At 42.6% G+C, this 22211-nt stretch overlaps 1 protein-coding gene across 3 annotated transcripts in view; it reads left to right on the top strand.

The window, feature by feature from the left end:
- Window positions 1-20509, top strand: part of LOC144770744 (chemerin-like receptor 1) — a 39842-nt gene extending 19333 nt beyond the window's left edge. For all 3 annotated transcript variants that reach the window (XM_078655487.1, XM_078655486.1, XM_078655488.1), the window contains exon 2: window positions 16819-20509. In XM_078655487.1, the coding sequence (XP_078511613.1) occupies window positions 16845-17957 (1113 nt within the window). In that variant the 5' untranslated portion in view covers window positions 16819-16844 and the 3' untranslated portion in view covers window positions 17958-20509. The remainder of the gene's footprint in view (window positions 1-16818) is intronic.
- Window positions 20510-22211: the final 1702 nt, after the last annotated feature.

The raw sequence follows: 22211 nt of genomic DNA, 5'->3' as shown, positions 1-22211 counted from the left end.
CAAACAGGAAGGACACAAGCTGAAAAGGGTGAAAAAATAAACAGGCACTAAAGGAAAAGAAACGCTAACACGGGCAAGAAAAGCAGTATAATACAAAACAGTATGACAAGCACAAATGTCGGACAAAACAATTTAAAAACAAACGACAGCAGAGTCAGCCGGCGGCGAGGCAGGCAGCGCGGCAGGGACAAGGCTAAGGGGCACACGCAGCAGCTGGTGGCCGTGCGGCGCGGGGGTGTCCCACAAGTGGGTCACACTTACCTGTGTCGCACGGTCGCCATTTAAAGGCCAAGTGCGCGGGTGGGCGGAGCAGCTGGGAGGCGGGAGCGGGGAGGGAACAGAAGGAAAAAAGGGGCGGGGTCTGCGGTGGTGGCGGGAAGCGGGGAGTGGGGAGGGAATACGGAGGGCGGCGAGGTAGGCGGCCAAACAGGAAGGACACAAGCTGAAAAGGGTGAAAAAATAAACAGGCACTAAAGGAAAAGAAACGCTAACACGGGCAAGAAAAGCAGTATAATACAAAACAGTATGACAAGCACAAATGTCGGACAAAACAATTTAAAAACAAACGACAGCAGAGTCAGCCGGCGGCGAGGCAGGCAGCGCGGCAGGGACAAGGCTAAGGGGCACACGCAGCAGCTGGTGGCCGTGCGGCGCGGGGGTGTCCCACAAGTCCTGATCATTCTCGCCTCGGTGCCTATTCCAATCATGGAGTCCCACTCTGCAACTCTGGGCAATAGCTTGCTTAATCTCCACAACGGCCCCCACAACGCTAAGGATGCCTGGCCTCCACCTTGGGGGTGCCCAGGAGTGGACACCTCACAGGGAAAGCCAGGATGGGTTCCACAGCAGTGTTCGTACAAGCGCCGAGAGACCCCTAGGGGTGATTTGTGCACTATACAAGTATCCCCACATCACATCACACAACGTGCTTAGAAAATTAAATTTTATTAACAGATTAATAAAGTGTATATACCTAAAGAAGGAAAATGTACTATTGAAATCTTTAATTTGTTCTGTAAATTTGAAGGAATTTGAAATAGGACTAATTAGTATGCCCAGATTTTTATGAGGGAACAGAGAGAATATGGTATGGATGATGATTGGCCTCAATTAAATTTAGAAATGCTCCATCCTTCTGATTAAAATAATTAGATGTTTTTTATATTTGTTTGAAAATTAAATAAAATAGTTAAACATTTGTGTATGTTTGATGAATGCTTGTTTCTGTATTTTTTGTGCATTGTTCTGCAGTTAAAATCAACAAAAAAGCCTTATCCAGGGTCCCAGGCTTCCAGTAATGATTCAGTGGTTAAGAATCATTGGTATGCATGATGGTACACAATACTCCAACATGTGGGATACATGATTGTGTAGAAAATGTCAACATGTGATATAAATGATTGCAAACAATACTCCCCCACGTGGTGTACATGATTTGACACAATCCTCCAGATGTGGAATATGTGGTTGTACACTGTACCACACATGTGGTAAACATGTTCGTACACACCAATTCATATGTGGTATATATGATTGTACACAATCCTCTACTTGTGCTATATGGATGATTTTACACAATACTCTTCATGTATTATACATGATTGTACACAGTACTCCACATGTGGTATACATGACTATACATAATACTTCAAATGTGGTGTGCATGATTGTACACCACGTGATTGTATACAATACTCCAATATGTGGTAGACATGATTGTAAACAATACTCCACCATGTGGTTTATATATAAGTACACAATACTCCACATGTAGTACACATGATTGTATACAATACTCCAACATGTGGTATACATGATTGTAAACTATACTCCCCCATACAGTATACATGATTGGACGCAATACCCCACGATGTGGTATACGTGATTGTAAACAATACTCCATCACGTGGTATTCATGATTGTACATAGTGCTCCACATGTAGTATATATGATTGAATACAATACTCCAACATGTGGTATACATGATTGTAAACAATACTCCCAATGTGGCATACATGATTTGACCCAATGCTCCAATATGTGGTATATATGAATGTACAAAATATTCCCCAATGTAGTATACATGATTGGACCCAATGCTCCAACATGTGGTATTCATGATTGTACACAATATTCCCCCATGTGGTATACATCATTGGAAACAATGCTCCACCATGTGGTATACATGATTGTAAACAATACCCCACCATGTGGTATACATAATTGTACACAGTACTCCACATGTAGTATACATGATTGTAAACAATACTCCCCCATGCGGTATACATGATTGGACAAAATGCTCCACTAAGTGGTGTACATGATTGGACACAATACTCCCCCATGTGGCATACATGATTGGACACAATACTCCACCATGTGGTGTACATGATTGTACACAAGACTCCACATGTGGTGTACATGATTGTACATAATAGTTCTGATGGGGCCCCTTGAACTGTACAAAATTTACCTCGAGAACAGGGCACAAAATACATATGTTGTCTTCAGAAAAGAATGCAAAACTAACCCTGGGCATAGTACTACGCTACCCTCACGGAGCGTGCGTAGTTTGCGCTACTACGCACTAGGCAAATTGCACATAGCACAATGCAAAAATGCGTAGCGGGCATTTTTTGCTTGCTCGCGGTCCTCAATGTCAAGTTGGCGACCGCAAGCGAGCAAAATCAACATCGGGCAAGACTTTTTCCTTGTTCGCGATCAGCAACATTGAGTTGCCGATCGCGAGCATGGAAAAAAAACCTCCCCACGAGATTCTCAACGCGGGGAGGTCAGGTTTCTCATTGCGAGTGTCGCGTATACTCGGATGAGAAACTACTAGTCTGTGTTGAGAAAGCTGCCGCTAAAGTACAAATCTACTCGAGCTCAGAAAATGACCGCTTGCACTGTGCAAGATGCCGTTTGCAATGATTGCACAGTGCGGACGAGCTTCCGACACTGTGCAATCAGCGCAAACAGCATTTTAACTACTGCACTACGCAGTTCCCGTAGCTACACGTAGCGTGCGTACTGCGAAGTGCACTTCGGGTAGCTACGCGCAGGGCTACTACGCAAACTACGCCCAGGGTTATGCGAAACTCCACATGTGGCATTCAGCGGCAGATGTAACACTCCAAGCGAGCTTCAGAAACTGAGAAGATATTCTACACGTGACGTTCAGAGGATGATCTAAGACTCCACATGTGACATTCAGAGGCTGGTGTGATGCTCCACATGTGACATTCAGAGGCTGGTGTGATACTCTACATGTGGCTTCAAAAGCCTTCCACAATGTTCCAGAGGTGGCCTCCAGATGAGAACAGAATCCTCTAGATATGGCCTCCAAAACAGGACACAATGCTGCAGATAAGACCTCCACAAAATACAATTACACATGCAACCCCCCTCCCTCCCCCTCTCTGAACTGGAAGCAAGGCTAGTCGAAACAGGCATTGTCAAGGAGGACAGCATAGGAGCAGTTTACACTGTTGAAAGTTAGGGTGGCTTGAGAATGACTGAGCAAATCTACGGTCTACCCACAAGAAAGGAGCAATGAGTGAATGAATAGATGTGGAATATTTATAGAGCGCACTATTTACCCTCCAGAAAGGCATGTCCTGGCGCTGAGCCGTTCCCCTTTGTGTCAATGCTCGCCCAATTGAAGGGCCCCCTTCACGGCTATGGCGATTTCATCAAAGGGTTGAAAAAAGGAGACCACTCCTCCCACCAAAGCCCCCCCAAAAAAAACCTTCTTTGGGAGCACCTCCTGAGTGACATCACATTCAGCACCTGCTGCTTCATACGCAAAGCGCAAACACAACACAAGGAGTGAACTGGAACTTCAATCTAGGTGAAGATGGGTCTAGCTCCTCAGCTGTGGCGACCTCCTGAGGCAAAGCTTAGCATCACTCGGCCTCTGATCCCCTCTTGTGAGAAATACAGCCAGGAAGGCCTGGGTTGCTGGCCCGAGGCACCTATGTTGGTCACACATCCAAACAGGTGCGCCCACTGGCATACAGGTCTGCCCTTATAGCTGGGTGTCACCTACCAGTGGGCATCTGAATACCACCCATTTCATATCTTCACGTGACCTGTCCCTTTTGGATGAGAATTTAGGGCAAGGCTTGACAGTGCCCAGCTGTTTGGAGGTGGCAGTGCACGCACTCACCTGTCTGTCTATAAACATCTGTTATTCAGTGCCAAGATATCCTTTCTGGGTTAACGTGTGCATCACAAGTGCATGGAGCATGGATAGAATGGTTCTACACAAGGAAGTCAATGTTCCCCAGTTGCAGTCGTTGCCCCACTGTATGAGTCAAGTGACCCCCAGGAGGTCATCTAGACCCACAGTTGTACCCTGTTGGATCAAAGATTACTATACTGCATGAGTATTTTGTTCTTGCATTGATATGACGTTGTGGTATGTTTATCTCAATTCTGTACACGTTTATATTGTAAAGCGTTATCCATGCCAGGTACTGTTTATCCTTTCTGTCCTTTCCCCATAAGGAGATGTGTTGTAATCTCACTTGGTCCCTTCCTATCCCACCCTCGTTGCCAGTGTTATAAAATGACGAAGTACACTGAAGTTGAACAGCAATCTTCTTTATTGCAACTTAACACCATCACAGGTTCCAGTCAGCTGAAGGCAGCTGTGGAATGTTCATGCATTACTGTGTGGGCAATACCAACGGCGGGCTGGGGACGGGGGGGGGGGGGAAGGAAGGGACCAAGTGAGATTACAACATTATGTTATATAATGTCTATAAAACAGGAACTCCTTTTCACATATTATTACTTATATTTTTTAAGCTTTCTAAGATTCAGTTTTGTTGAAGCTGACAACGATTTCACAAGCACTGGCCGAGCAAAGGAAATATATCTGAATGTTAGCTATCACTCGTTTGACTTTGCCATTGATTACCTCGTTTTTGCAAACTTTGTTGTTGTTGAAACTGCCATGCCCCTGACAGTCTAAAACATTGTCTAAAAGAAGACAAAAAATGTGATCTAAAAAAGTACACATACCCATAGTAGTCATTGGCACCGAAGGCAACTACTTTGCGTATGGGTGTCGTGTGCCACTTGTGAAAGGTCAGGATGCTGTCACTCATTGTGACGTAGCCAATGTCTTTTATGAGCTGACTCATTGATATATACTGTTTATTTTAGTGTGCAGAAACAAAAGGTGAATGACACAACAATCGAGCAATGAATGAAGAGGACCGGCTGAAAGCCCCAATAAGTATGCTTTATATAATTTAAAAAAAATAAAAAGGCCTTGTCCAGTGGCGTAGTCAGTGTGTCATGGGCCCTAGTGTACGGATTGAAATATGCCCCCTGGCTGCTGTTTGAACTGTCAAATACAGTAATAATCAGGCTTCAGTGGACCCTTCAGTCCTCTGGGTCCTGGTGCCACTGTACTAGCGGCACCAACTGAAGCTAGGCTCCTGATCTCGGCTACAGCCTGATGCTAAAATGACAAGAATTTCCAGATGCTCGTCTTCAAAATTTCACATACCCCTAGTCATGACATCAGAAAACATGGCAATATCAAATGACAAAGCTAATAGTTCCATGCAATAGCGTATGACATATCAGAACTATTGGTCTTCTCAGTGCTTGTTGTTGGTAGTAGTGGTGATAATGGTGTGGTATTGGTAGCTTTGGTGGTAGTGTTGCTAATGGTACTGGAGTTAGAATTGCAATTGGTAGTGGTATCGATTATGCTGGTTTTAGCTGTGGTAATGGTGGTTTGATATTGTTGGTGGTATTGCTGGTGGTATTGTTGCAGGGATTCTGCTCTGGAACGGAATTATCAGTATGTAGGGACTGAGTCACCATACCACCTCAGTCTCTATGAGTCTGTGCCTCACTTGCAGCCCCGGACTGGCCGATGCGGGCACCGGGCAATCCCCCGGTGCGCTGCACGGGTGGGGACCGGTTTTGGCCCCCTGGGGGCCGTTTTTGTCACAGGGCCGTTTTGCTGCAAAAACGGCCCTGTAACAAAATCGGCCGAAAACCGGCCCTGGCAAAGAGCGTGGTCGCACCCCCTCCCCCCTAGGGGGTGGGGGGGCCGGCCGAGCACTTTGCCAGGGCCGGTTTTGGTTCCCAGTCCGGCCCTGCTCACTTGGCCTCCTAACCTTACCAGAGAAGCAAGTGAATTGGCACTCCAGAACACAACACTCTCAACCCTCTCAGGGATCGCAGTAACAGGACACACCCTTTCACTCTTTCAATCGTTCTTGTCCACAATATAACCAAGAGACATGAAGAAAGTTTAGAATATTTATTTGAACTATCGTGCTCTGAAATGCAGTATACGTGCCACAATTAGAAAACAAATGCATAAGAAAAATACTGTTAGAATGGTTAATAATCCATATACCATGAAAAGCGATGTCATTGGTTAGCAAAGAGTGACCTAACCCTCCTCTCCTGCTACTAAAGCTAAATGATTATATGAAAGTTCTCTAGGATTACCGGCAGACCCGGTACCTTAGCATACACAGATGGATGCTCTACATCTCAGCAAATGCAATGCTCTTGTCTCAGAACTCTCGTTTGATGTGGCTCATGTCCTCATCTGTATGATAGGACATGTGTGCACATAAACAACAACCGCATTCTTGTGTTATATCTTGGTGCTAGTGTCAGGCCAGAAAGAATAATAAGCGACATTGTTGTTTGACCATGTCGGTGGTGCTCAGACTAAATCACAGGATAAGAAGAGAAAGTGAAAATATATGCAGGTTCCATGTGAAAGTACAATGTGGCACAGAGGCAAGCGTGCTTATATAGTGACGTGTGCAAAGGAAAATTAGGCCTACAATGTGTTCAGTTAGGTTAACATAGGGAAAACTACAATGGGCCATGCAGGAAACACATGACCCTTTTGTGGTGCTCTAATGGTATTATTATTGGTTTTGGTAAGGGTGGTGGCGTTTTAATGCTTATGACACTGGTCTTGTTGGTATTGCTGAAATTATTGTTGGTGGTGGTAATGATACTGATCGTGGTGATATTAATGGTGTTGACATTGAAAGTATTAGTGGTTAACGGTACTGGTGCTGTTGCCACTAGTGGTGTTTGTGGTTGTAGTGGTGGAATTGGTGGTAAGAGCACTGAATGTGCTATTGGTAGTTGTGGTATACTTGGTGATATTGTTTTTTAAATTGGTGGTGTCTGGGGTGATGGCATTATAGGTATCAGTGATGGTTTTAATTGTTGTAGAATAGGTGGTGGTGATATTAGTGGTAGTGTTAGTGTTATTTTATGGTGGTGGAGGTGCCAGTGGTGTGTGTAGTGGTATTGATGATATTGGTGGTGGTGATACTGATGGTGGTGGTATTGGTGTTCGTGGTATACTTGGTAGTGGTCTTGAGTTTACTGATGGTGTTTGGCAGTGGAATATGTATTGGTTTTGGAATTGGTAGCATTGGTTGTGGTAATATAGGTGTTATTGATGGTGGTATTGATAGTGAAATTGGGGATGGTCATATTGGTTGTGCATTATTGGCAGCGGTCTTGTTAGTAGTGGTTTTCATAGTGAAATTGGTCATACACTGCAGAACAACCCTTATCACATCATGAAAAACCTACTCAGTGACACCCATGGATACCCCATAAAGTTCCTATGTCAACCAGCATGAACACATCTCTTCCAGCCCTTACAACTGTGCACAGGCTTGATGCATGCAGTGCTCCACTGCTCACTGTTGAGGTTTGCTCTTGTGAAATACTTAGGGGCAGTTTTACAAGCCCCTTGTGCTGCCAGTATGCAACTTTTTGTGACGCACTGGGAGAACATTTCTCTGCCCCATATTTGCAAGGACAGGAAAAGCCACCCTGTGTGGCTTTTTCTGACCTTGTAAATGTGGCCCCTTCACATGCAGCGCTTTGCATGACAGGGGCGTTCCTTGGGTGTTGCTGTGGGTGTTCCCACACAACACTCATGAAACCAGACACATTTACAGATTTAAAGAGGAATCATAAACCTGGAAATGCGTCAGTATGCTACCATAGGGGTGGCGTATCGAGGCGCAACGAGGAGAAATGTTTTTATTTCTCCTTGTTGTTTTCCTTTTCAATGCGTGCTTCATTCTACAGCACGCATTGAAAGAGGAAAATGTCTGTAGGGATTGTTTTCGTGCAGCAAGGTGCCCATTCCTGCACAAAAACAATCTCCCATGACCGCAGGCATCCTTGCACCGGTGCATGCTGCTGTTTGTGCGCCAGCGCAGCGGAGAGCGTAGAAATGCAACGTATCATTCTAAATATGTTGCATTCTTGTGCTCTGAAAGTGCCGCAGCGTGGCGCAGCCAAAGGTCTTGCGGTGCACCGCTGTGGCACTTTCTTGTAGATCCTGCTCCTTTGTGCCCTGTATGAGGCTCCTGTTCAAACTGATTGCTAACACAGCACCATTTGATAAAGATATATTCTTATCCAAAATGAAAATTCAAAAAATCCTTTATTACGTCTTCTTTTCAAATCATCACAAAGAGTCAACACGAGCTTGGAGAAAACTGTTTGTCAAGGCGCTGGATAAAATGTATACAAACACCATAATAGGTTTCATTGGAATAGTAAAAAATCATTACTTAAATATAAAAGAACTGACAAATAGCACGAATTCCTATTATATGAAAAATATTTTTAAAACATTCCAGTTCTCAATTGTAAGACTTACAGATCCCCAAAACTATCCAGCAAACATTCCATTGATATTTACTCAGTGTAAAGGGAAAACACGGATAAAAGACAAAAAGAAGATTTCCAACTCCGAATGGATCTGAGATAACAAAAAAGTAAAGACCGAGATCACAGAAGAGAGAAAGGAGGAAGAAAAGGAAAGAGTTTGTAAACATGAACCTTCTTTAAGGTTCATAACTTGAACACACACCATGGGGTAATAAATAATCCCTACATCCCGTCCTAGCTGACGTTTACTGGTGCCAAACACCACCGCAGACATACTTGCAAACATATAGGCATAGATACACTTACACAGGTGAGACACCTCTGTCAGCAGTCTTTCCAAGCGCTAAAACTTTCTTGTTGATAATAACAGCCTGCCCTGCTGACACGATTACAGCCTGTGTACATCACAGGATGTCACACGTGTGTAATGATGCGGTTTACATTACACGGAGCAGGTTGAGGCATCATTTCACGGAGAGGTAATGAGAGACTTCTGGGAGCTGTAATCACACAGTGAGGTGTCCCCCCAGGTGTCCTGGCACGCAGCTAATTGAGGGTAATGCGCTCTAATGAGTCAGCGCCTCTTTGCTGCCAGGGCTTAGCTGCCCGCCACCGGCTATGCTTTCCCTCGGAGCGAGCTCTTCCTGTAAATACCTTTGTTTTTGATGGGCAAAGCGAGGGTGAGGCACCCCTCCCGCTCGAGGAAGGTTCAACCGAGGGGCGCGCGGCGGCAGCAGGCGCCGGTAACACCAGGCATTACACCCAACGGATTTGCAAGACAGCTCATAGGAGCGACGCCCAAACACATTGTCGTTCGTGCTTTCCAGAAAGGAGGGGGTAGGGATGAGGGGGGTAAACTGATGATGGAGCATTAACAGGACCCAGGTTGGGTGCATCTCAAGGATTTTAGGGGCCCTGGACCAAACACATCTTGGGGCCCCCTGTTCGGAACACCTTTGAATTTATTAACCAGTTACAGACCTTTCAGGCCCTCTTTGGCCAGGTCACTGAGTGCACAGACACACTGGGGCACATTCTAAATGGACCAGGTCTGTGACTGCGGGTGAATGGTTTGCCCTATGGGGGAAGGGTGCCCAGACGTGGGTCCCGTGCTCACAAAGCCACTGGAGTCAAGCTATCCTGGCTGAAGACGGCTGATAGCCAGAAACCGGTCCGAGGGTGATTGATTTCCGTCCAGGGAAGGCATGGCTTGGCAGTTCAGGCTGGACTGTTCCCATGAGGCACAGGGTCAAGACTGATTTGCATATGGCCATGCCTAAACTGGTGTGGCTTGGTGAGCAAAATAACAATGGATTAAACCCAAATCTGTGACTGGGGGTGAATGTTTTGCCAATGTGCAACATTCCGTCCATCACCTTGTGTGAAAACCACATTAGGCCCTGATGACTTTGTACATTAATGAGAAATCACTCACCTACCCTTCATTGGCAAGATCTGTGAAAACGCAGTCTGTACAACTCCCAGATCTCATCAGTGCCAAAGTGCATAGCTGCCAATCCAGTTTCAAATCAACTGCAGCCTGGATACAGCTGCATTACAAACCATAAATAATGTCAACTTATCATAAATAAAGATGATCCCTGCCTCTTGCATTGAGGCATTTCTCAGCTGCCTTTGACCTTTTGACCTTGACATTTCAAATGGCAGTCTGTGGCATCATCATCCTTAGTTTATTCACAGAATATCCCTATCACCTGTGCTTTCCACTAGGTTCCATCTTGTCCCCTGACATCTTCAACCTATAGCGGGAGCCCCTTGTACTCTAGGCACTGATAACAGCATCAACCTTCATTAATATGTTGCCAAAAGTCTTCTTTGCTCTAGTATCCAGCACCTCAAGCGCAACCTGCATTTCAACAAGATGTGGATGTTTCGCATCTAGCTGCAATTTAAAGCCATCAATTACAGGTATTTACCAAGAACAGCAAGAAACAGCTAGTCCAAACTTGTCTCAACAACTTGAGCCTGGATGGCTTTGAACCCATGCTTTCACCCAATGCCAGACTGATGTCTCTTGTAACCGCTCCACTGAGCTGTGCGGAGGTCCAGGCATGTGCGACCCAAAGCAGATGTTCATTTAGGAAGTTATTTATGTAGTAATATTTATGAAGTGCAAACCTAGATCTAAAGCAATAGAGCGCTGTACATGGGCCAGGTAATAAAGTGCATCAGTGGTGGGATAAGGTTAACTTGCTTCAGATGGGTAGGTCTTCAGGTGCTTCCTGATGAGGAGGACAGAGGGCTATTGGACCTTGGCGGGTAAGGGGACCATTCTTCAACATAATCGGAGTAGTACAAAAAGACATGTATTTGGTTCTTTTCTTCCTCTTTTGCTGGGTGGAAGGTCCAGCTATGAATCTGAACCATGCCAAAATGGATTAGAAATGTGTCTCTCTACATAAGAGAGGCCACTAGTCTGCATGCCAGCAAATGGAATCCCTCCATCTGTGGCTATCCGCTACTCTTCACTAGGCCTGCGGTGCTGCAATTTATCAACCACAACTAGCAGTCTAAAATATACTTTAATTTCAAGTTTGTACAATGCCCTTACTCTAAATGAGAAGGCATGCAGAAAGTGACAGATAGATTGCTTGAATTAATCTCAGCCACTGGTAATTACTCGGGACCACATCCCAGTCCATCATTAACTACTTAGGACCCAATCATATGCAAATCAGTCTTGACCCTGCTCCAGTGGGAACAGTTCAGCCCGTACTGCCAGGCCAGGTCGTCTCTGAACTGGAACACAAGCAACAAAGGAGCAGTTCCACCCTTATTAAGGTTCATCAGCCAGGTAAAGCTTGGTTACAGTGGCACAGCATGCATGGGCACATGTCTGGGCATAACCATCCCATTTACGACATCACACTAAAGCATACAAAAAAGTGATGGATGAAATGCACACAATTCCACCTCAGTTTGGATCCAGCCAATGCAAATCAGTTTTGACCTTGCTCCAATGGGAAAACACTCTAGTCCAAACTACCAGGCCAGGTCCTCCCTCAACCCCACGGCCGATTTTGTCTTAATATGGCAGGCAAAAGAATGATGGTTTGGACTGGTATCCCTAGCGACTGCCAGTGGCTAGACAAATGGCAAGCATTCCTCACATCACCTTTTGTGTGTTTGAAATACTGCCTGAAGTGGTAAGGGTATGCCTAGATGCGGCTCACTGCGCCACCGGAAATAAGCTACGCCAGACTGAAAAGCACCAATAAGGGCAAAACTGGTCTTGGATTGCTTGTGTTCTGGTTCAAGAGGACCTGGCGTGGCAGCTAGGGCTGGACTGTTCCAGTTGGACTAGTGTCAAGAGTGACTAGCCTATGTCTGGGTCCAATCTGAGGTAGCATGGTGGGAAAAAGTTCATTGGGTTGGAATCCTGCCTGAGTGTTTGACAGTGGTTAGACAAATTGAAAGCATTTCTCCCATCAGTTTTTGTGTGCTTGACATACTCTAAGCAAGGGCTGGCTGAACTCCCAGTGACCTGTCACAAGATATTGAGTATAATAGTGTTTGGCGTGCAACTTCATAGGCCTTTATAACGTCAGTACCTTGCAAGAACAATATTTTTAAAAATAATGAAATCAATTAGGAGAAGAGATAAATTGCATTTTATTTTTATTTGAAATCTAAGATCTTGGCTTGCCATAACATACAGGGAATAGAATCCTGAAATCCAAAGTTGGCCCTAAGAAATATACCATGCCTATGCTTTCATAAAGTAGTAGCCTGTTGTGAATCTGGTGTCGCTCCATTGACCTCAAAGAGAAAAACATTCAACACAGCTGAACAATCGGCAGCTCTCCATGGTGTCGAATTCTTCATGTGATAACATGGGCAATTACAATCTATGGGTGCTGCGTTGATGAAATATACAAAACAATCATTGGCAAAGCCAATACGTCTTGCTTATGCAAGAGCTATTGGCTATGCCAATGTGTTTTAGCCATGGTGTACACCAGTGTGTCTGCTGTTCAGCATGGCTTAAAGTTAGTGACAAAGAGGAGAGTGTTGTAGACTGGAAAGGTGAAGAATGGAGTAGAGTGTTGTAGAGTGGAATGGAGGGAGAGTGTCATCCATTGGAGTGGCATAGTGTGGAGTCACTTTGCATGGCATTCACTGGAGTCTCATGGAGTAGAGTGGACTGGTGTAGAGTGTATTGGTGTAGAGTATTGCAGAGTATAGTGGCGTAGACTGCAGAGGCATTGAGTGCAGGGGCAATGAATTCAGTGGCATACAATGCAGTGTCATAGAATGCACTTCTGTAGATTAGAATGGTGCATAGTAGAGTGCAGTGGTGCAGAATGGATTGGTGCAGAGTGGAGTGGTGCAGAGTATAGTAGAGTTGAGTGGTGTAGAGTGCAGTGCAGTAGAGTGCAGAGGTGTACAGTGGAGTGGCATAGCGTGGTGTAGAATAGAGTGACGTAGAGTTGAGTGATCCAGAGGGCAATGGTGCAGAGGAGAGTCAAGTGGCAAAGAGTGCAGTGGAATAGAGTGCAGAGCAGAGTCGAGTGGCAAAGATGCAGTGGCATAGAGTGGTGCAGAGTAGAATAGCATAGAATGGTGCAGAGTGAAGTCGGGTGCCGTAGACCGCTGTAACATAGTGAACAGTGGCATAAAGAGGAGTAGCATAGAGTGGAGTAGTGTAGAGTTGAATGGCGTAGAGTTTACTGGTAGAGAGTACAGCGTTGCAGAGTAGAGTTTCAGAGTGCAGTGGTGTAGAGTAGAGTGGTGTAGAGTTCAGTGGCATAGAGTGGAGTGTTATACAGTGAAGTAGAGTGGCGTAGAATGTAGTGGCATAGGGTAGATTGTTTCAGAGTAGAGGGAAATGATGAAGTGTGGAGAGGTGAGGGTAGAGTGCAGTTCCATAGAGTTACATAGCATATAATTGAATAGAGTAAAGTGGTGTAAAGTACATTAGCATCTAGTGCAGTGGTGCAGCATAGATTAGAATGGCTTACAGTGAATTGGCGTAGAGTGCATAGGCATAGAGTTGAGTGTTACAGAATAAAGTGCATCGGTGTAGATTGTATTGGCATAGAGTGTATTTGCATCGAGTGCAGTGGCATACAATGCAGAGTTGCAGAAAGGCGTAGAGTAGAGTGGCATGGAGTGGAAGTGTACAGAGTAAATAGTTATGGCCTAGACTGAAATAGTGTAGAGTGCAGTGGTGTAGAGTAGAGTGGCCAAGAGTGCATTGGCATAGTGTAGAGTAGTACACAGTAGAGTGAAGAGGCGTAGAGTGCAGTGCTATAGAGTCAAGTGGTGCAGAGTGCAGTGACGTAGAGTGGTGTCGAGTAGAGTGGTGCAGAGTAGAGTGCAGTGCTATAGAGTCAAGTGGTGCAGAGTGCAGTGACGTGGAGTGGTGTACAGTAGAGTGGTGCAGAGTAGAGTGCAGTGGTGTGGAGTGGTGCAAAGAGCACAGAGTGGAGTATTCATGATGTGGTAGCACATTGCCAATACCGACAACACATTTTCAATTGAAATGACCATTACATTTGCACAGACAATTTTACTTATAAAACTATATAGTGCACAGATGAAAATGTGCGGAAATTGCCTCACCTAGTGTGGTGATTTGTTTGATCATGTTAAAATATTTGTTTCCAACACAGTCCAGTAATAATAAAAATGTGCTTTATTTGTGTTCCTAATCCTGATATATTCTGAAATGCTTACTAAGTTCATTTAAATGTTGTTGTGTGCTAGAAAAAACTCTTTCCTACCCCCAGTATTCAGCAAGATTATCACATAAATACTCTCACTTTGAAGTCAAAAAAAGAAAAGTAAACAAGCAGCCTCGGAAGACAGCACCTCACATTTGGCATCGACTTTTGAATGTACAGCAAATGTGACGAGATAAGAACAAGATTTACAGGCCTGTTTAAAAAAGGTAGCACTCAGAATTATACTGTAATGTGGTTTTGGCAAGGGACGGTACAAACTCAAACTGGACAGCATAAAACAAATAAAGCGAGCAAATGGAAATCAAGAAAACATGAGTTACAAACAACAAAGCCAGTGGCAAACAACGGGCAGAATGCATTCCTAGGTCAACTTTCTGTCCAGAAGATGTCTTTAGCAAAGCAAACAGCTACGCTGTCTGGTAGGTTGCGACCTAAAAATGAATTGTGTACTGGCAGGCTAACAGATTTCTAAAAGCTATCACTTCAACTTTTGTATATAATTGTTCATATACTTTCTTACTAAAGGGAGTGCTAATGGGTTATTCCCTTTAAGCAGTCAGTGACGTCCTTTTCTCAGTACAATTAAATAAAGTAACAAACATCTCTTTATAATTAAATCAGAAATTAAAAAGTGATGGAGGGAGCAGTCAGATAAGCTAAAAGGTTATGTTTCAAGATGTCACTAAGGGTAGTGTAAGAGGATGGCTTATGTCAAAATAAAAAGGAAAAGGTGGCGGTTTACAGAGTACACCTACTAAAAAGGAAAAAAAAACACAAAACAAAAAATACAGAATGCCTACATATATATATACATATATATATATATATATATATATATATATATATATATATATATATATATATATATATATATATATATATATATATATATAGGCATTCTGTATTTTTTGTTTTGTGTTTTTTTATATATATATATATTAAAGGGTAATGGATGAAAAATTAAGACGGAAAAGATATACATTAATGAAAGTTGATACAGGCGTTGCCCCATAAAAAACGGAGAAAGGGAACTGTGAAATGTAACTAGTAAATATAAAAAATACCCAAGATAAATACAAAATATTAAATATACCCCTGTAATACTAATTGTTCCAAGATTTATTACCCGTGGTTATGTCAAAACCAAACTCCCGAGAAAAGTACATGAAACCAGAGTGATAACATTGAGTGAACATTGGTCTTTATTCTGTATAATAATACATTTGAGTTATGCTTTAGTTAGCTCCTCTTCTCCTCTCCTTAGCTAGACCTTGACTGCTCAATCAGCTGCCTAGAGACTCAACAAAGCCCTGTAGATTATGCAGTCATGGTGGGCAGCCGACTGCAGGGAGGACTGACCCTCGAGAGATTTTGGGGAATAGAGCAGCCAGGTTACTGCTTCATCTTTGGTCTGTTTCATAGCCCTGGCGCAATATAGGGCTCCAATTTAGGGACCAGTGACCTTTTTGTATGGTAACATAGTGGCAGGTCAGTAGGTCTTGGTTGACAGCAGCAATGCAATCTGAAAAAGAAGAGGTAAATAAACTCACTCAAATTGGACAAGGTGGGAACTTGAAGGTTCATTAGGAAGCTAAGTTAGTTACAGTCGAATAGATCTTGTGAAAATATAGGGGAAGTTAAACATCTCAATTGCTGAAGATCAGCCCAGGAGGAGGTAGTGATATGCAGGTTTAAGTTTTGTGGGGGGAGGGACTTTTAGGGGCGGGGGTGGCTTAACATAGGTAACATATTTTGTATAGTGAGTTTGTAGTTTTATAAGGCATTAGGCCAAGTGTTTTTAATTGTGATGTGCACCTGTTTCAATAAAAGTGGCGCTTTTCACACTATCTCGGTTTCAGTGGTCTGTGCTGCTCCCCATATTCTCCAATCGATTGCATAGCAATAACCATTTGGAGAATGGAACAGGACTGGGTATTTGTTTTAAATATTTTTTGCTTGTGATAAGAGGAAGCAAATCCCAAGGTGAATCTGCTTCTCAGGAGTTAAACTTTCACTTACAGCAGGCTGAAAAAAATACCCCGAAGAACTCCACCCATAGATCAACCACAAAAGAAAAACATCACTTCTATTTTATACCTCTATTAACCTTCTGAAGTTATTTGAGACAGCTTCACTCACTTGTGTACTTCAAAACACCTAAATCATTGTTATTTAGCATCTAGATCTCATCATTGTGCCCTGTCCCCTGTTGTCTTGGCTTGTAGCATAATAAACTGATACCCACTGCCTATATAATCTTTGTCCGCATAAGACACCATATAAATACAGTCAAACGTCATTGATTCCTCATGCTAAATCTGTGAAAATGATGTCACATCAGATTCTACACAACACTGAACATCACTGATGGCAGTGGTTCATTTCTTAAATTGTTCTTTGTTTCTTTCAGGTGTCTTGCCTCATCATTCACTGAAGATGAATAATGTCACCGGTGCCCCTATTTCCACCTCTGGTGATCCTGTTTTGGACACAAGCCCATGGTACGAGTACTATGAGGATGACGAGGAAGCCAACCATAACCTTCAGACGTCCTTGCATGTGCTATCCATGGTGTTCTACAGTGTGGCGTTCCTGCTAGGAGTGACGGGTAATGGCCTGGTCATCTGGATCGCCGGCTTCAAGATGAAGAAAACTGTCAACACGGTGTGGTTCCTGAACTTGTCTATTGCCGATTTCATATTCACCTTCTTCCTGCCACTCAGCATAGCCTACACGGCCATGGACTTTCACTGGCCCTTTGGCACATTCCTGTGCAAACTGAACAGCACGGTGGCCTTCCTCAATATGTTTGCTAGCATCTTTCTTTTGATGGCTATCAGCATTGACCGCTGCTTTTGTGTGGTGTCACCAGTGTGGTCACAGAACCACAGGACACCATGGCTGGCCACCAGAGTGGCTATTGCCATCTGGATCATGGCTGTTCTCATCAGCTCCCCCTATCTGGCCTTCCGTGACACAGGAACATCTCTGAACGAACAGAATATAACACTTACCCATTGTTATAACAACTTTGCCTTTTCAGACAACTATGATGATGAAGAAATCAACTTCTTGAGAGCCACCAGACATCAAGCTATGATCATTACCCGTTTTGTGTGTGGATTCATCATCCCATTTTCATGTATTATTGCCTGCTACTCCATTATCGCACTGAAACTGAAGAAAAACCACCTTGCGAGGTCCAGTAAACCATTCAAGATCATCATTGCAGTCATTGTGTGCTTCTTCATCTGCTGGTTTCCTTACCATGTTTTCTCTATACTGGAACTTATTATCCACACATCGCAGAGTTTCAGGCTAAGAAAGGCCATGCTGATTGGAATCCCATTGGCGACCAGCTTGGCTTTCCTGAACAGCTGCATCAACCCCATTCTTTATGTCTTCATGGGCCAAGACTTCAAGGAGAAGTTCAAGATGTCAATCCTCTCTGCCTTCGAGAGCGCCTTTAGTGAGGACTCCACTCAGACAAATGTCAGCAAAAACCACAAGTCCAAGTCACTATCTGTCACAGAATCGAACTTTAACTGATAAGTTCTGCTCCGGCATGATCACGGACAGAGTGTGAGCTGAATGAACAGTTTGACTTTGGGTAAAGCAATGCTTTTACACCTGGGTTGAATGCTGGTTTTGGCCAATATTGATAAACTGAGTTTGGTGATCAATGTCAAATGAGTTGGTGAACTTAGCTTAATTTTCCCAGGTGCCAACTCAGTTTGCACTGATTATTCTAAGTATGCCAAGAATTTGTTGGACATAAATTGGCCAACTCTCAAATATTCACCACAGACACCCCATGGGAGAAACAAGGAACAGCATGGAGATTCTACAAGGTTCATAACTTCAATAAGTCTGCTTCTGGAGTAGAGCAGATTAGAACAATATGGGAGATGATTGCTCTCACAATTTGACCGAACAGCTTAATGTGTTACACAACATTAATACATTCCATACATTTGACTGAGAACTCTTAATTTATGATTTCAAATTGTATTATTTCAGGAAGCTTTTGTAGATGTTGCATAATGCTTTGGAACTATATTGCACCTGGAATTGGCTCAAGTCATAAAAAGGCACTACCCAAGTTCATTCAATGCCTCGAAGAATGGTTGACTACTACCTAGCATGGGTGATTCTCTTATATATAAAGGGTGCTAATGACTCAATTTTTAGACTCCAGGTACCAGGAAACAGCCTTTACAATGGGTCATTACCACGCAATACCTTTACCATGCATCCATTACCACGCGTATGCCTTTACGACGCATGCCTTTACTGCACTCAGATCGGGGGTGATGATGGATGGGCAAAATGTTTCCCAGTTTTAAATGACAAAAGTGTACCATTTTGTAGCCTGATTGTTAATTGGTTGAGGTATGAAACATTCCAGCCAATACGTTTTTCCAAAATGATAGAGCACATGAGTCAATTTTGATTATGGGACTTTTAACCAGGCAGCTGGTCTACATTCCTGTTTCTCTCTTGAGATCAGATGCATCCGAGGAAGCTTAATGCACCTTCAGTCCATAGATCAAACCTTGTATGGGTCACATAATCGATTGGACATTGTCTCATCATTTTCTCGTGGCATCTTATGATTTGTCTAATTGCTTCTGCACATGCAGAGCAATCTTAGAATGGCACCCATTAACAGTATGGTCCATGGAAGAATGATCACCACAAACCTTTGGGTGGCTCTTGTTGTTAAAGACAAAAACGATACAATCAAGCACAACAAAATTCAGGTGAACATACATCAATTGTAGGAAAGTGGGATCATAAATTATACAGCAAGAACAGTAGGGATGTGAACACATTCACCTTTCTTTAATGAGTTTGTAATCAACAAAGATAGCTCAAGATCCAAACACTCTTCAGAAGTCCTTCTGCTCTTTCTGGAGCTTGAGTTGAATATGGGTCTGCTGTGATTTTAACAAGTTCCCCATCTAGTGATGAACCACGCCAAAAGCATCCTTGTGCACACATTTAGGGAAGTAGAACTGTGTGCTACTTGGGAGGGTGACAAGGCTAGGATTTTACTTGTGTCTTTTGAGGGCACCGTTGCTTTTCTCAGGAAGTCAGTAGTTTACACAGACATTTTTATTGACTACATTTGTACTGGAAAGCATCATAAGATACAGATTTCACATCTGAGGCATTCACCTTTGTTCTCCATCACTGAATATTTCTTAGAAAGAGTCAAAAAGGTATCGCTTCAGATACAACTCAGTCGCTTCTTTATTGGAAATCATCACAGGATGGCAAACTTCATAATCTGAGGTTTCGCCGCAGTCCTGTGGCTTCTTCTGGGCAAGAGGTGGAAGCCTCCTCAGAATGGATTTTGTTATCCCGGCCATCATTCGAGGCACGTTTTCCTTGTCACACCTAAGAGGATATGTAAATCCCTTTTCAAATATCACCTTTGTTGACTTGCCACATGAACTTGTGTTTTGGCAGCCACCAAAAGAGTATTTAGAAAACTTGGAAAAAAATATTAAAGTAAATTTGAGGTTCTTTCTTGTATAAAAATAAAGTTAGGTGTCAGGTATTTTTATAATTTTATCTGTGCATAGCTATTTTTCCATGAATAAGAGTTACTCGTTTAAAACGTAATTTTGCTCAAAGCTTAATCAATGTTGTAGTTGCTGCTTAGTCTTTCGGATGATAATGTTATATCATTAAACCTTTTGTCTGACAAATCCTCAATTGGGAAGAGTTTGAACATAAAAAATGAGATATAGAGTGTGAAAAACTGTTTCATGAATTTTACAGAAGAAATGTATAGATGAAAAGTAGGGCCCTATAAATCACACTTTCAGAGTATAATCTCTCTATTCTGAATATCAATTTAGAAATACATATGGAGGGCTCAGCACAGCAACCCTCTATTTAAGTTAAGATCAAAGATCCCATTGTCAATGTAAGTTTGGCAGACTTTCAGAACACAGACTCTTAACACATACATATGATATTTGGAACGTTATTTTTGCCACATTTGGGCAAGGACTCCAAGTATGTTTACTTGTTACTTTTCAAGACTGTGCAGTGATGATCTGAAAATGATTAAATGAAGAAGTACAAGATTTTGAAGCTTTTAAGGAATACTAATTTTCTTTCAAATATTGTTTGAATAATTTCACCAAACTTCGAGCTCTACTGGACATGTTCAGGTTTAGAGATGTTTGGAATATTGGATTTAAGTAGCCAGATTTACAGACACACCAAATCGATTCCCAAACTCAGAATATGAGTGACTGAAAGATGATACTGAAAATGCTTTAAAAAGGTAAGGACAACATGCTAACTAACTTTAGGGCTCAGTTTGTTTTCTCTCATGATATTAACATCATGGAAACAAGCATTGGCAAAGCCAATATGTCTGATTTGACAAGCGTTCTATTTTCAAACATTTTTGTATCTCGTGCACAATGTGACTCATCAGACCTTGTTTGCGCTCAGCTACTGGTGCTCTGCATAGGGGCCGGATCATGGCCCAAACAAACAATTTTACACCAAGGATGCGGCACTCCAGACTTGGGTGATGTTCAGCTTAGTTTATTCAGCAACAACTCGAACCAACGCGTTTCAGCCTAACCTCGGCTTTGTTCACGGTAAGTGAGTAATCATCTATGTTTACCTTATATCTCATGTGCCATTAGGGGTCATTATGGGATATGTAGTTTAGTTACATATTTACATTTTATTTACAATTTGGACATTTGGTTGTTTCATGTGCATTTTTTCATTTTTGTTATAGTTTGCTTTTGTATTGTTCATAGGGTGTAGTACCCAGTTCGTTGTGCAATCGGCAGTCTTAATGATGATTTTGATCTTGCATATAGTCCTTGTAATGTCTACTGGATGTTGTGCTGCGCTCTTTCGACAACCAATACATATTTTTCTCATATATATACTAATTTTATTTATTCTTTGTATTCTGTTGGTTTTGTGATTCACTTTAAATTTTATTTGATAAGCTTTCCATTAGCTTATTCTTTCCATTTCAATTTTCTCGGTGTTTTGGGGTATAGTACCCTATCACATCACCGGGAAATCTGTATTCGGATGTTATAGCTGTTCCTTTATCACTCAAGATGTACATAAGGCTCCTCTTCATTGCTCATTCCTCTTGGCACCTTGTTTTTTAATCTGATGATAAGGCGTGACTCTGCTTGTCTTAGCTTTTTCCGTCCATCACCTCCTCGTTTATTAGGTTTTATCATGAAGATTACATAATACCTCATGGCTTTCCAATTGCTGCTTTGACAGGATGCCATGTGTTTAGCAGTTGCATAAGACATGTCTTTGTTCTTTACTGCTCTTATGTGCTCTAATATTCTCTTTTTCAACATGCATGTCGTGCTTCCAATGTATTGCATCTTTCATTTGCATTCGATGATATATACCACATGTGTGGATGTGTAGTTTATTTTCTCTTCTATTGTTGTTACTTTGCCATTTGGTTCTTCAAGCTATTTTTGTTTTGTCCAATTTTACAGGCTTTACATATGTTACATTTTCTGAAGCCTTTTTATTGATTGGTTAGCCAATTCGATTTTTCTTTAGGATTTTTTGTTGCAAAATGGCTTTTGACCAATTGGTCCCGTAATGATTCTGTTTTCCTGTAACTGATCATTGGGCCATCTCCTAGCATATTTCCAATATCCGTATCTCCAGATATAAGATGGCAGTATTTTCTGATTTTCGTGGCAATAATTCCACTTTCTTTGTTGTACGTTGTTATAAATCGTGGTGGATTTTGTGTTTCTTTCTGAGTCTTTGCTT

This window comes from Lissotriton helveticus, chromosome 7, assembly GCF_964261635.1.
Source record: "Lissotriton helveticus chromosome 7, aLisHel1.1, whole genome shotgun sequence".
In the NCBI taxonomy this organism is placed as follows: Eukaryota; Metazoa; Chordata; class Amphibia; order Caudata; family Salamandridae; genus Lissotriton; species Lissotriton helveticus.
Note: the sequence above shows the minus strand (reverse complement) of the source record. Positions and strands in the feature narration are given on the sequence as shown.